Source organism: Tamandua tetradactyla, chromosome 21 (genome assembly GCF_023851605.1).
Source record: "Tamandua tetradactyla isolate mTamTet1 chromosome 21, mTamTet1.pri, whole genome shotgun sequence".
In the NCBI taxonomy this organism is placed as follows: domain Eukaryota; kingdom Metazoa; phylum Chordata; class Mammalia; order Pilosa; family Myrmecophagidae; genus Tamandua; species Tamandua tetradactyla.
The window spans coordinates 18,332,608-18,344,254 of NC_135347.1; the positions used below are offsets into that span (position 1 = coordinate 18,332,608).

The window sequence follows — 11,647 nt, forward strand, 5'->3', positions numbered from 1 at the left end:
GAAGTCCTGGCCGAGTGCATTGATCCAGACGCAGAAATTATTGCAGTTCACCCAGTGATGGGATTGCCTCATCTAGTGCGTCCAGAAACAAAAATGACATCTAAGTCTGTACGTTAATCTGTTAGTGAGGTGTGATTTCATTATTATTAAATGTGAAGCTTTTTTACAGAATTGAGAGAATCAGATCTGGACAGGATCTTACCTAATTCCCCACCCTCCCTTCAGGCAGGGCTCTTATCAAATAGGAATTAGCCCTGACAGATGGTTGTTGGATTCTGTTTCTAAATTTTTTAAAGATGTCACAATTTTCCTTTCTAGATTCCTTTAGTAATTCAACAGTTCTTATGCCAAGTTCTTCCTTATAGCTGACCTAAGTCCATGGTTGTAATTTAAGCCTTTTCCCCCCATCCTTTTTTTCCTGGAGAAGGAGAACAGCTGGTCAGCACCCTTCCTATGATAATAACCCTTTGTATATTTAAAGAGAAGTTACTCTGTTTCACTCACTCTCCCCCATCTCCCCCACCCCGCCACCACTCCTCCAGATCCATCAGCTAATGTTCTCTGAATCGTTCATGGCCAAGCCACCCATCTCCCTGCCCCTCTCTCCAGTGCTTGGCCGTTCTGAGAAGCTGGGCAGTGTATGTGCTATTTGTGGCCTCGTGGATCTGCTGGCTTCCTTTTCTCCTCATGCTCTGTGCACCATCTTTAACCTTCTAATAAATGATCAGGATGAGCCCTAATGGTCTTTCATGCGTGCTGACACCTTTATCTCATAAATAGGGAGTTTTGCAAAAATAATAATCAGAGGGTGCTTTGAAAGTTAGGACCCCTTAGTTGCTTCATTTGCTTGGTCAGACATGCCATGAAGCTGTTCCCTTCCCTACCAGTGACAACGTTGATTGATGTCTCTCTCCTAGTGGACTCAGTCTTGAGTTAAAACTCTCCCACGTGTGGTGTACACCCAGAAGCATGCTAGCAGTCTCGGAGAGTTCATGTGCTTCCCCAGTGCTCTGAGCAGCAGTCGAGAAATAGTGATTGAACCCAGTGCTCTGAGTTGCAGTTGGGAAATAGTGACTGAACCCCGAGGAGAACTGAGCTCATTAATTAGATCCCATGTGGTTTCAGAGTGGATCCTGTTTTTAATCTAAATGTGTGTGTGCTTTTATGTCTCTATAGGTTTATTACCCAGAACTTTCTGTCTGGTTCAGTCAAGAACCATTTCCAAACAAGGAAATGGAGGGAAGGCTTCCCAAGGTAAGCTCTTTAGCTGTCATTTTATTAATGCTTTTTTTCACATTAGAAACCATTTTTTTTTTTGAGTCAGAGTTGTTTCTTTTTCACTTTATACCTATCCTAATCTATTAGAATAATTCATTAACCTGATACTCTGATGACTTTGAAAATGATGTACATTAAAGAAAAATCATACCCTAAAGTCCTGTGGATCTTAAAGTTCATATTATCTTCCTTTCTCAACAAATAACTCCAAGGCAAATTTTTTCACGTAGGAATCTGGAATCAATAAATGTACACTTTACAGGTTTTAAATTTGTTTGTTCCACTCTTAGGTAAGGAACACTCAAATATGATAACAAAATTAAAAAATGTCTTAAAACCATGAGATGATGATTTTTTTTGCCCACTGACAATATCTGAATGTCTGATAAGATTACCTATGAAACAAAACAGAAAAACACAGAAAACTGTTAAATGTCTTCCTTCTAGATTTAGGCCTAAAAATATTTCCTGTAAACGTGCTTTTATTGTTCTGACATCTTAGATGCCAGAACAATACTTATATCCAGGCTTATTAAAATAGTCCTGGTAGAACACGTGATCCAAGGAAAATGAAGACAATAGATCTTAAAAAATAAGCATAAAATTTGTATTTTGTATTTTAGTACCATTTTTGAATGAAACAAAAAACATTTATCAGTTTTTACTGTAGATATATCTGAACTTTGCCTGTTAGGGTAAATATCAATTTGACCTCAGGCAAGAGGGCTGTACTGTTTACCACTGACCTGCTGATTTTGCAGTTAGTAAAGAAAAATAGAGTCCATTGAAAATAAAATTTCCACTTGAAAGTTTCATAAGTGAAATTGGCCAATGCTAGGGCCACCCCCAGCAATTACCGGCAGCATTCCAAGGTAAGAAACTCTTTTTATTTACACTAAATGTTCTCAACAGGTTCCTATCTTTCTCTGACAGGTAGAAGTTGAAGAGTTTGTCTCAGCTAGCACTGAAAGAGTTTGCACTGAAAGAAAACAGTTCTAAATCACTTTTAATTTTTCAGAGAATTTCTGATAGTCAAGGTTTAAGTTATTGGCAGGAAAATGGGTGAACAAAATAGGTTGTCCCTGCCTGAGCTAGACTTGTGCTGATTTCATAGAGTTGGAGTGGATGAGCCTTCCAAGGCTTTAGTTAAAATGCACCCACACCCTACATCTCACCATCATCTCACACCAATAGCAGTGGCAGCGATTTAATCCTCCATCTCTTTGCTGGGCCAGCTCAAGGTATAGTTCTTCTGATGGTGAGGTGTGATAATGGAGAAAGCAAATCATAGCCTTTTCATCAGTTTCTGCTCCCAAGAAGGGACCCAAAGGGTCTTTCTTTAATACTGGTGCCATCAACCAAAGGAGCAAGATGGGGTAAGTTCGCCAGTGAGGTCTAGGCTACCTCCCTTTCCTCTTAAGGAGTCTACACCTCTAGATTATCTGTACGGGTCATTATGTACTGTTTTCATCTGAACTCTGATAAAGCCTGACTTCTGGAGAAATGTGACGTCTTTGTTTCCCCTCTGCAAAATACCTCCTCCCCTTACTCTCGAAGCCTTAAAATTCCTTTAATGAAGTCAGGAAGATTTTATTCTCAAAATCACATATAGGCAGGGGAGAGAGGGGAAGTAGAAGTGAAAGCAAGCCACTCCCAGGCTCCAAAGGAGGGTGCATAGAACTTTATCTCCTCAGGAGCATCTCTGCCCACAAGCATTTCGCTTGTACACCCACTGATTGCTTCACTGGCATACCTCCCTGCAAGACTTAACCCGTTATTTTGCCACTGTCCATTTACTTGGGTGTCTCTCATACAGCAAGCTAATGAAGGGCAGGATGGATGGACTATTATTATTTCTGCTCTGATTTCTGTAGCCTCAAAATTTAGTAGAGCGCTCAAGCCTTACTAAGCACTCAGAACACGAATAATGAATGAACGAGACTGCACGAGTAATTTGGGGGCTTCCAAAGTAAAAATAACAAAAAGATAACAAGAATGGTGAATTCAAGTCTGAAATAATCTCCTGCACAGATTCTTTCTAGAAGTACCTACCCTCAAATTACCCAGCTCTCACCCAGCTCTTGGTTTCATTTTGTTACGTATTTTAAATGGAAGTAAAAGACGAGGAAGACCGAGACTTACAAGAGGCTAATGATTTATATATTCGCTTTGACAGGTTAAGTGTGAACTGAAGTAGGCAATTTTAAGTCAGTCATCTAAAGGATTTAGTAGTTGAGTGAAATAACTTTCTTGAACTTTTCATTTCCCTTACTGATCTGTGACAATTAGCCGTAAGAGTGAAATTAGTAGCTACTAAACTCTTCATTTGTCCAAAACCTAAATTTGTCATATCCTGAAGCATGCTAACAAGCTGATGGTGAAAAAAAATCATTATTTTAGAGGCATGACGTTACAATGGGTTTTTTTTTTTAATCTTGGGACTAGAAATTGCCAAAATTCCTGAAAAAGAACTGCCCAATATAATGCTTTTGGAAATTTGCCTAGATCTTTAAGTGTGTGTGTGTTGGTGTCTGTGTGTGTGGTGAATTTTTTAATTTGTAATTTTCTGGTTTGGTTTCATTGGTATTTACTGATTCTAAACTAACCTCTAAATCAGTCTGAAGTAAAGTACATACTGAGTGGACTTTATGTATGTGCTAAACATGTTATAGGCTCGCAAAGGTTTTTAAACACAGGATTTAGGTATACCAGATGCTTACTTTGGAAAATCTATCCAGTAAATAAAACTTTTTAAAAGTTGAATTATGCATTATGTTTAGTTTACCCTGGGGCGGCTGAAAATATTTATTCTGGTTTCAAATTGTTTGGAAGTTCCTGACTTCTGAATTCTTAAAAGAATTTCAAATGCAACAATTTACAAATCACAAAGTAAAACTACCACCTCAACCCAAGTACTTATATCCAGGCTTATTAAAATAGTCCCGTTAGAACACGTGACCCAAGGAAAATGAAGAGAGTAGATCTTCTAAAACCATAATCAGTAATATTTTCCAAGGAAAACTCTAATGCTTAATGGTTTAGTAAAAAAGAGAGACTGCTATCAAATTTCCCCATTTTCAGGCCTGAAAGGGGCATAAAACCTGTTTGTGGCAAATGAAGACCTTTATTTTACAGTGCCCGAGCAAATAGGCTTTTCTGGGTTGTGGTGGAGAACCCACCTCCACTGCTGGTCCCCACAGCAGTGTGTCGTCGAAACAATATGGCAGCTGACTGCTTGAGGGCTTCCAGTGACACTGAGTCAGTAAAACAAAACTTCACTCATTAGGATTGTGAGGAGAAACTTAGAATAACCCCAGTCTATCCAGGCTAGCTGTCTCTCTCTTCTGGCCGTGGTTTCCCACAAAGAGGGAATCCCTGCTTTGTTCCAGTCACGGCTTAACATCACTCCCCTCACACGTATGCCCCCCAGGCCTTCTCACCTTTGGTACCTTCTTCTGGTTCTGACCTTAGGACCCACATGGAGTGCACAAGTTGCTTTTAGGAGAAACCATCCATAAACAAGATTTCTGCTAACTGTGATATATTTTTAAATATTTACTATGTATTAGAAAGCAAGACTTTTATCCCCCTCTGCCATCCCCAGTGAAATCTTTTAGGGGGGAAAAAATGCATCTATTAAGACCCTTACAGCACCTCTCAGCCAGCCTGATGTGAAACCCCATCAGATTTTAGACAGTGTTATCAGAAACCTGACTGTGGGGAATGCTGCCTCACACATGACTGGGCACCACCATGAGAGAGAAGCCCTTTTTATTCGCCTGAAGCAAAGGAGGCTAGTTTTTAATTACTTCATGCCCCCCGCAGACCTAATATTTACATTCAGGAGAACCGTGTTTAATATGTAAACTCAGCTTGCAAAATATCAGGAGTTCAAGGATCAAAAGTGGGAGGGGAAAAGCCAAATTAAAAAGAAAAAAACTGTTTCAGAAGCATGGCTAAGTTTGACTCTCTTTTTGTGTGTTTGTCTGTTTCTGTTCTGGGTCTTTTCAGGGAAGACTTCCCATCCCAAAGGAGGTGAATCGTAAGAAGCAGCATGAGCCGGCCGCTGCCCCCCGGACTCCATTCGGCAGCAGCGAACCCCGCGCCCCAGGAATCAGTCACCTGCGCTCTTTTTAATCGTCACACCTCCATTTGTATTACATATGGTGTATGGGTATTGATGAGGTCATGCTATCATATATGGGATTTTTTTTTTTCTGTATAAATCATCAAGTATAAGAAGAAACTATGGGACTCTGAGCCTTGCTTTAGAGAATTGACAGTGGACAAACAGGTATCATCAAATCCGTTTCTAATCATTCTGACTTCAGTGAAAACGCTCAGAATTTCACACTGTGAATCCACGTTTACAACCCCCCCCTACAGGTGGGCCTTCAGGCCTGGTTCGCTGCAACGTCTTCCACAGCTCAAAGTCCCTCTGTTCTCACACAACCGGTTCACTTCTGCCTTTTCACTCACACGGCTCCCGACTGCTCCTTGCAGAGGCTGAGAGTCCCCTCCCCCCCCCTTTTATTTTCATTTAGATGTAACAAGCCTAGTAGTTTATGTTCATCGATCGTCTGTATATCTCTATATTTTACCCATGTACTCTTTTTGATGTATAGAAGTAGTTTGAAACTCATTGTTTCCTTGTGGTAAGTGACCGAGATGCTGCCACAGGACCTGAGACACTGATGAATGGTGCTATTTTGGACTTAAAACATGCTCCTTGGCGAGGTAGCTCTGATGGAGTTATTTTTTATTTTCATGTTCTAAGAAGGCGTTGGTACTTTGTTTCCCTGAATGTTAATTCTCTAGACTGGATTGACTTGTTTTCCTTGTGTCTTCAGTGTGGCTTTCTTCCTCAGTGTGGTAGGTTGAGTCAATGCTACCGGAGAGGGTGAGAGACTCATGTCTCATTGGCTGGCACTCATGGACGTGCAATCACTGTAGCGGGAGCAATCACAAAACTGTAATTTTCTTACCAAATCTCCTCCTTTCTGTAGGCTCGCCTGCCTAACTTAGAGAAAGAAAAGCAATAATTTTACAGCCGATTTTAGGTGTCTCTTTAGATTCTTTTTATTTGAAAGGATATTTGGGGGGGGGAGGGCAAACCTGGAAATAAATGCCCTCTGAAAAAAAAAAATCCCAAAAACTGGCATCTTAGTAGAAAGATGAAAATCATACCTTTCCCCAAAAAATTAAGTTGGAAAAAAAAACGTGTTTACAAAATTAAGAAACAAAAAAGGCAGAGCACTCTTTTTCATCGATTTTGATAAGCAAGGTATAGATTTTGCATTTTTGTCCTTGCTCCCAATGAAATGGATAAACAAAAATAAAATTAGACAATACCATCTACTCATGGAGTGTTGTTGTGTTAGCCAGTCTGAAAGCCCACCTTAATTTTTATATAACTGTCTTTTAGCTCTTCCTTTGACAGGGCAGGCCTTGATCTGAACTGTTCTGCTTCTGACTGTTAAACACCGATGATGCATGCACTGCACTTCGTTCTCTTCTCGCTCCCCTGTTGGACTGAGTTTCTTGTGCATTTCGTCCCTCCCTCCTTTGTTGGAATAGATATATATATCAGCTGTGTAAATAGAGCAAAGTAACAGTATTCTGCATCTGTGGCATTTATGTAGAGTTGCAGTTGTGTGCTGCTGAAAATGCAGGCTTTTGTAATAATGTGATCTTTACTGATGCACTCACGACAAGTATCCCGTGTATTTTAGCTATTTTAGTAGGATTTGTTCAATAAATATGCAAGCTGTAAGGTAACTGTCCGACTTGGCTCATCATTGACGAGACTTCCTTTTGAATATCTTCACTGGCTAATGCTAATTCCTTTGTTCCCTGAACCCTAAAAATTCAGGGCAGTAAGCCCAAGGGCAAATATCAAAAAAAGAATCAGCTCTTTCATGTGTTTTCCTTTTGTGAGTTTTATAAGATTAGGGGTTAGGCAGTGGCTCCTTAGGGTGGTATTTGCAGAGCTGCCTTTGGATGCAGAAGAGAATTCGACAAAGACCCTTTTATTGCTATACTATTCTCTCTTTCAGGCTACTCCCACATACCTCGAAAAGTATTCTTTCTCACTCCCAGCAATTAAGACCTACTCTGTGGCATTCTTCATCCACACCAAAAGATAGTTGTACTTTTATACAGACAAAAGACTTAAACTTGTGAGAGGAAAAAAAAGTTCAAGATTGAATTTTAAATCATTAACATTTAATTCATATATCCCTAGCTCCCTGAAGCCTAGCAGATAATAGGGGTTAAAATCACCAGAAACTTCCAGAAGTCTCATGTGACCCTGAAATCAGGCAATTCTGGAGATTCATGCTCTCCCTGTATGCGAGACACGCCCACTGGTCTCTCCTCATCCAAATTGCTAGATTGGCTAGTTGGGTTCAGGTGATGCAGCTTCACCTGAGCAGAAGCTAAGAAACAGACCTTTGAGCAAAAAGCCAGAGAGATATCAGCCCGTTGAGAATGGAGATCGGATGCTTTCTGAGAAACCTTTGGTTCTGACACATGAGTTTGCCAGGAGGGACTTTTTAATTTAGGGGTTACCGAGTTTAATTTGAAATTAAGAAACATCTCAGATTACGGTTAAGTTTCCTACTTACCCTTGATTTTTTTTTTTTTTTTAACATGGGCAGGCACTGGGAATCGAACCCGGGTCCTCTGGCATGTCAGGTGAGCATTCTTGCTTGTTGAGCCACAGTGGCCCACCCCTTACCCTTGATTTTTAACCTTATCAAGAGAAAGGAACCAGGGGGCAGAACTAAGTTTCAACTGCCTACTGCCAGATAGTCAGAGGCCATCCAGCCTGTAGGGAAATTCTTACGATGCAGACACCACTACTTCTTTTGGTAATCCATCCAGAGAGTAATACTTCCTTAAATTTAATTACCTTTCCTCTTAAAAACAACCCCCACTTTCCTTCTCCAACAGGCTCCCAATGGCTGCATGGTTGCCACAGCTCTGAGGGGTTTCTAAACTGGTAAAGGAGAAAAGCCAAGGCCAGACCATGGGAATCGTGAGGCATGGGTCTCTTTATGCCCATCTGTATTAGTTATCCATTGCTGCAGAGCAGATGATATCTCAAAACAGCAAACTTATCTCACAGGAGTTGATCAGGAATTCAGGAGCAGTCTAGCTGGCATTTACGGCTCAGAATGTCTCATGGGTTTCCAGCCAAGATGTTAGCTGAGGCTGCAGTCATCTGAAGACTTGACTAGGAATGGAGGATCTGCTCCCAAAATGGCTCACTCACATGGCTGTTGGCAGGGGGCCTCAGTTTCTCAACACATGGGCCTCTCCACAGGGCTGCTTGAGTGTCCTCCTGACCCCTGACTTCCCCCAGAGTGCGTGGAGCTGGGACAAAGCCACATGCCTTTTATGACCTATTCTCAGATGTCAATGCCATCTGTCATATTCTATTCATTAGAATCAAGTCACTAAGTACAGCCTACACTCAAGGGGGGAGAATTAAGCTCTACTTCCTGAAGGGAGAGTATCAAATAATTTATAGACATCTTTTAAAACCACCATGCCAGCTGAGGTTAAGGAGTTCAGAGTACTGGTAGGCAGTCAGGGGATGGAAGTTTGAAGGGTTGAAATCAGAATCCTAGCTGCTGCATTAACTGAAGAACTTTTTGCATTTGTGGGCTCCAGACGCTGAACTCATGAGGAAAGCAAACAGGGACTACATTATTGGGATTGTACAGCCTCCATGTAATAATCAAAGCTCTGTTATCCTGAAAGGGCATATTTAGACAATGTTATTGGAAATTTGTAAAAACAGGCAAGGTGGAATAAATAATGTCTAAATTTTCTATCAAACTATGGACTCTGGGGTTAGCTGGTGACAACTTCCTCACCCACCATAAGCTTGAAATAGTAAATGGTTCACTCTGTATTTGACTTTAAACTTGCAGAACTCACTTGTGAGGATCAGCTGTGGACTTATAAGGGTTAATAGCGCTAAGAATTGAAGAGCTACCTGGAGTCAGAGCAAAAGACTCTTTTTTATTATTATTATTAAAGGCTGCTTTTTTCTCTTTCCAAAGGCAAAACTATCACCATGTTGCCTTCGGATAGAGATTGCCAACCAATGACTGTGAACCAAATATGACCTGCAGAGTTGTTCTGTTTTGTTCATTACATGTTCTGTAAAAATGTTGCTTTAATTGCTAACATTTACAAATTGGAACATTTTGTCTGAAAATTCTGGTTTCTGGCTTCCCTTGAAAAGCAGATCTAGCACCTTTTACCTTTGGATGAGGCATGCATCATCCATGACCTAATCCTCAGGACCTTTTAATTTCTTATCCCTTCTCTCCTGCACTCATTTCCATCACCAGCCTACCTTTGTCGGCATGTGAGTTTGTAGCACTTGTCCTCCAGTTTCAGGGGGATGGTGATGTGTTGATTTCCACCAACAAAGGACCTGAACACCTGCTGTGATATTCATGTTTGATAGTTGGAGCACATGCAGTGCCATGGATGAAAACCAGACTGGAAACAGAGGCTCCTCATTGCTGGTCCCAAAACAGGGGCTGCTGTAGTTCCATCTGCACCCTTCCATGCCCTCTTCGCACTCTTTGGCCACCCTCTTCGCACTCTTTGGCCACCCTCTTAGGTGGCTGAGATCCCCATAGTAAAATTAATCCTTAGTTAGGCTGTATGAATGGATCTGACTCACGATTTTCAAACTGGGGTATATGTACCTCAGGGTATGCAAATACTTTCCAGGGAGTACTTACTCATAGATAGCTTTAAGGGAATTAAAGCTATCCATGAACTATATTTTAGGAAGAACTAAAATTGATGATCCGAGAATGAATTTGTACTCATAATAGTCCTTTTCCCACCTTACAAAAGAAATGTATGGGCCTCGCCCATCTCAAATATTGATATTATACAATTACTAATTAAATTGTATTTAATCATTAATTAATTAATTAGAAAAAAGAAAAGAAATTTAATTAAAAGAAAAAACAAATTTTTCTGAAACTAAAAATTAAAAGAAAAAAACCCAGATGTGGCAAAAAATAAAAAACATACCTCTAGTGATTAACCGTTAAGTCCATAGAGCTTTGTTTTTTTCCCCTCTTATACATGTGTTAAAGGTGATTGTGATGTTAGAAAACATATAAATGAGCTATCTGGGCTCATAGATGGATTTTCAGAATTCAGATATATGCTAAAGTAGAGTGATGAGACCATGACAATTTTTGTTTCATGCCTTTTCCTCTTCCAACTCATGACTGTTATCAAAGAATGCCTTACTCTTGAGGGAGAGTCCTGAGAGAATGAAGCAAAGAGAACATTTGGAGGACACACTGAATGCCAAAAATGGCTTCTTCATGTATTTGTAAGTGAATATTTACGTTGTTCTCAGTTCTCATCTCTAGGATGTGTCTTAACTGGGAAGAAAAGTAAATTGGAACAGCTAAAGCAGTACAGATTTGCAATGCTGATTATTTTAAATGTAACTGGAATGCCTTTTGAGAATATTAAAAATTTCAAGATAGAGTCAACAAAACCCAAGGATAAAAAAACAAACTTTCATATCTGAGTTCTTTCAGATTTGACATGCATTCCTTAATAAAGTTTTCAAAACCTGTTTTATCAACCCATAGCATGAAACGTTGATTTCAATTACAGTTAATTCTCATCATAGCCAATCATATAAAATGTTTAATACCTTTTTCATAATAAAAACAAAAATTACTTGCTGCTGGACTGATTAAGTTTGAACAACAGAGAATCTTTATGTCACTTGCATCATTTCTGACTTTTACACTTGATCTTTATTTATTAATTCTTCCCCAGAGCCGGTTCACTGCATTCAGTAGCCACACAAATATACTAAAGATATATCATGCCTTGTATCATTCTTCTTGCTTCGCATGAGAAAAAGTATAATGATCATTTTGTTTTTATTACTTATTTAAAGCATGGAACAATTAATTATCTTAGATCTGTATCATTTTCACTTAGGCTGCTTTAGGAACCAATTTCATAAGACGTGCTTTAAATTCTCACTTGGGGTTATTATTCCTCAAAATAGCTATGTGAATTGAAACATGAAGTCAAACTTCTTTCCTGATAGAACGTGTATCTCATTTGGTAATTGATTTCACAGTGAAGACTGGTTTCTACCAATGAGGTTTTGTGACAGACATTTGCCATAAATGAGCTAAATCTGAAGCTCCAAAATAGTGGCAATAATTGCTTTGAATTAGCAAAGGTACAATGCAATTAATAATATATCTATTTTTTCCTGCTGCTTCTGAAGATAATGAGGTTAAAAAAGGTGGATCTAAGAGAAAATATTACATATAATTAACGCCGATTTGAT

General features: G+C 39.6%; 1 protein-coding gene across 12 annotated transcripts in view; it reads left to right on the forward strand.

The window, feature by feature from the left end:
• NREP (neuronal regeneration related protein) overlaps positions 1-7,056 on the forward strand; it is a 29,370-nt gene extending 22,314 nt beyond the window's left edge. For 7 of the 12 annotated variants that reach the window (XM_077138984.1, XM_077138986.1, XM_077138989.1 and 4 more), the window contains 3 exons: positions 2-108; positions 1,177-1,254; positions 5,290-7,056. In XM_077138984.1, the coding sequence (XP_076995099.1) occupies positions 58-108; positions 1,177-1,254; positions 5,290-5,415 (255 nt within the window). In that variant the 5' untranslated portion in view covers positions 2-57 and the 3' untranslated portion in view covers positions 5,416-7,056. The remainder of the gene's footprint in view (position 1; positions 109-1,176; positions 1,255-5,289) is intronic. The other 5 variants (XM_077138980.1, XM_077138981.1, XM_077138992.1 and 2 more) reach the window with 1 other exon arrangement.
• Positions 7,057-11,647: the final 4,591 nt, after the last annotated feature.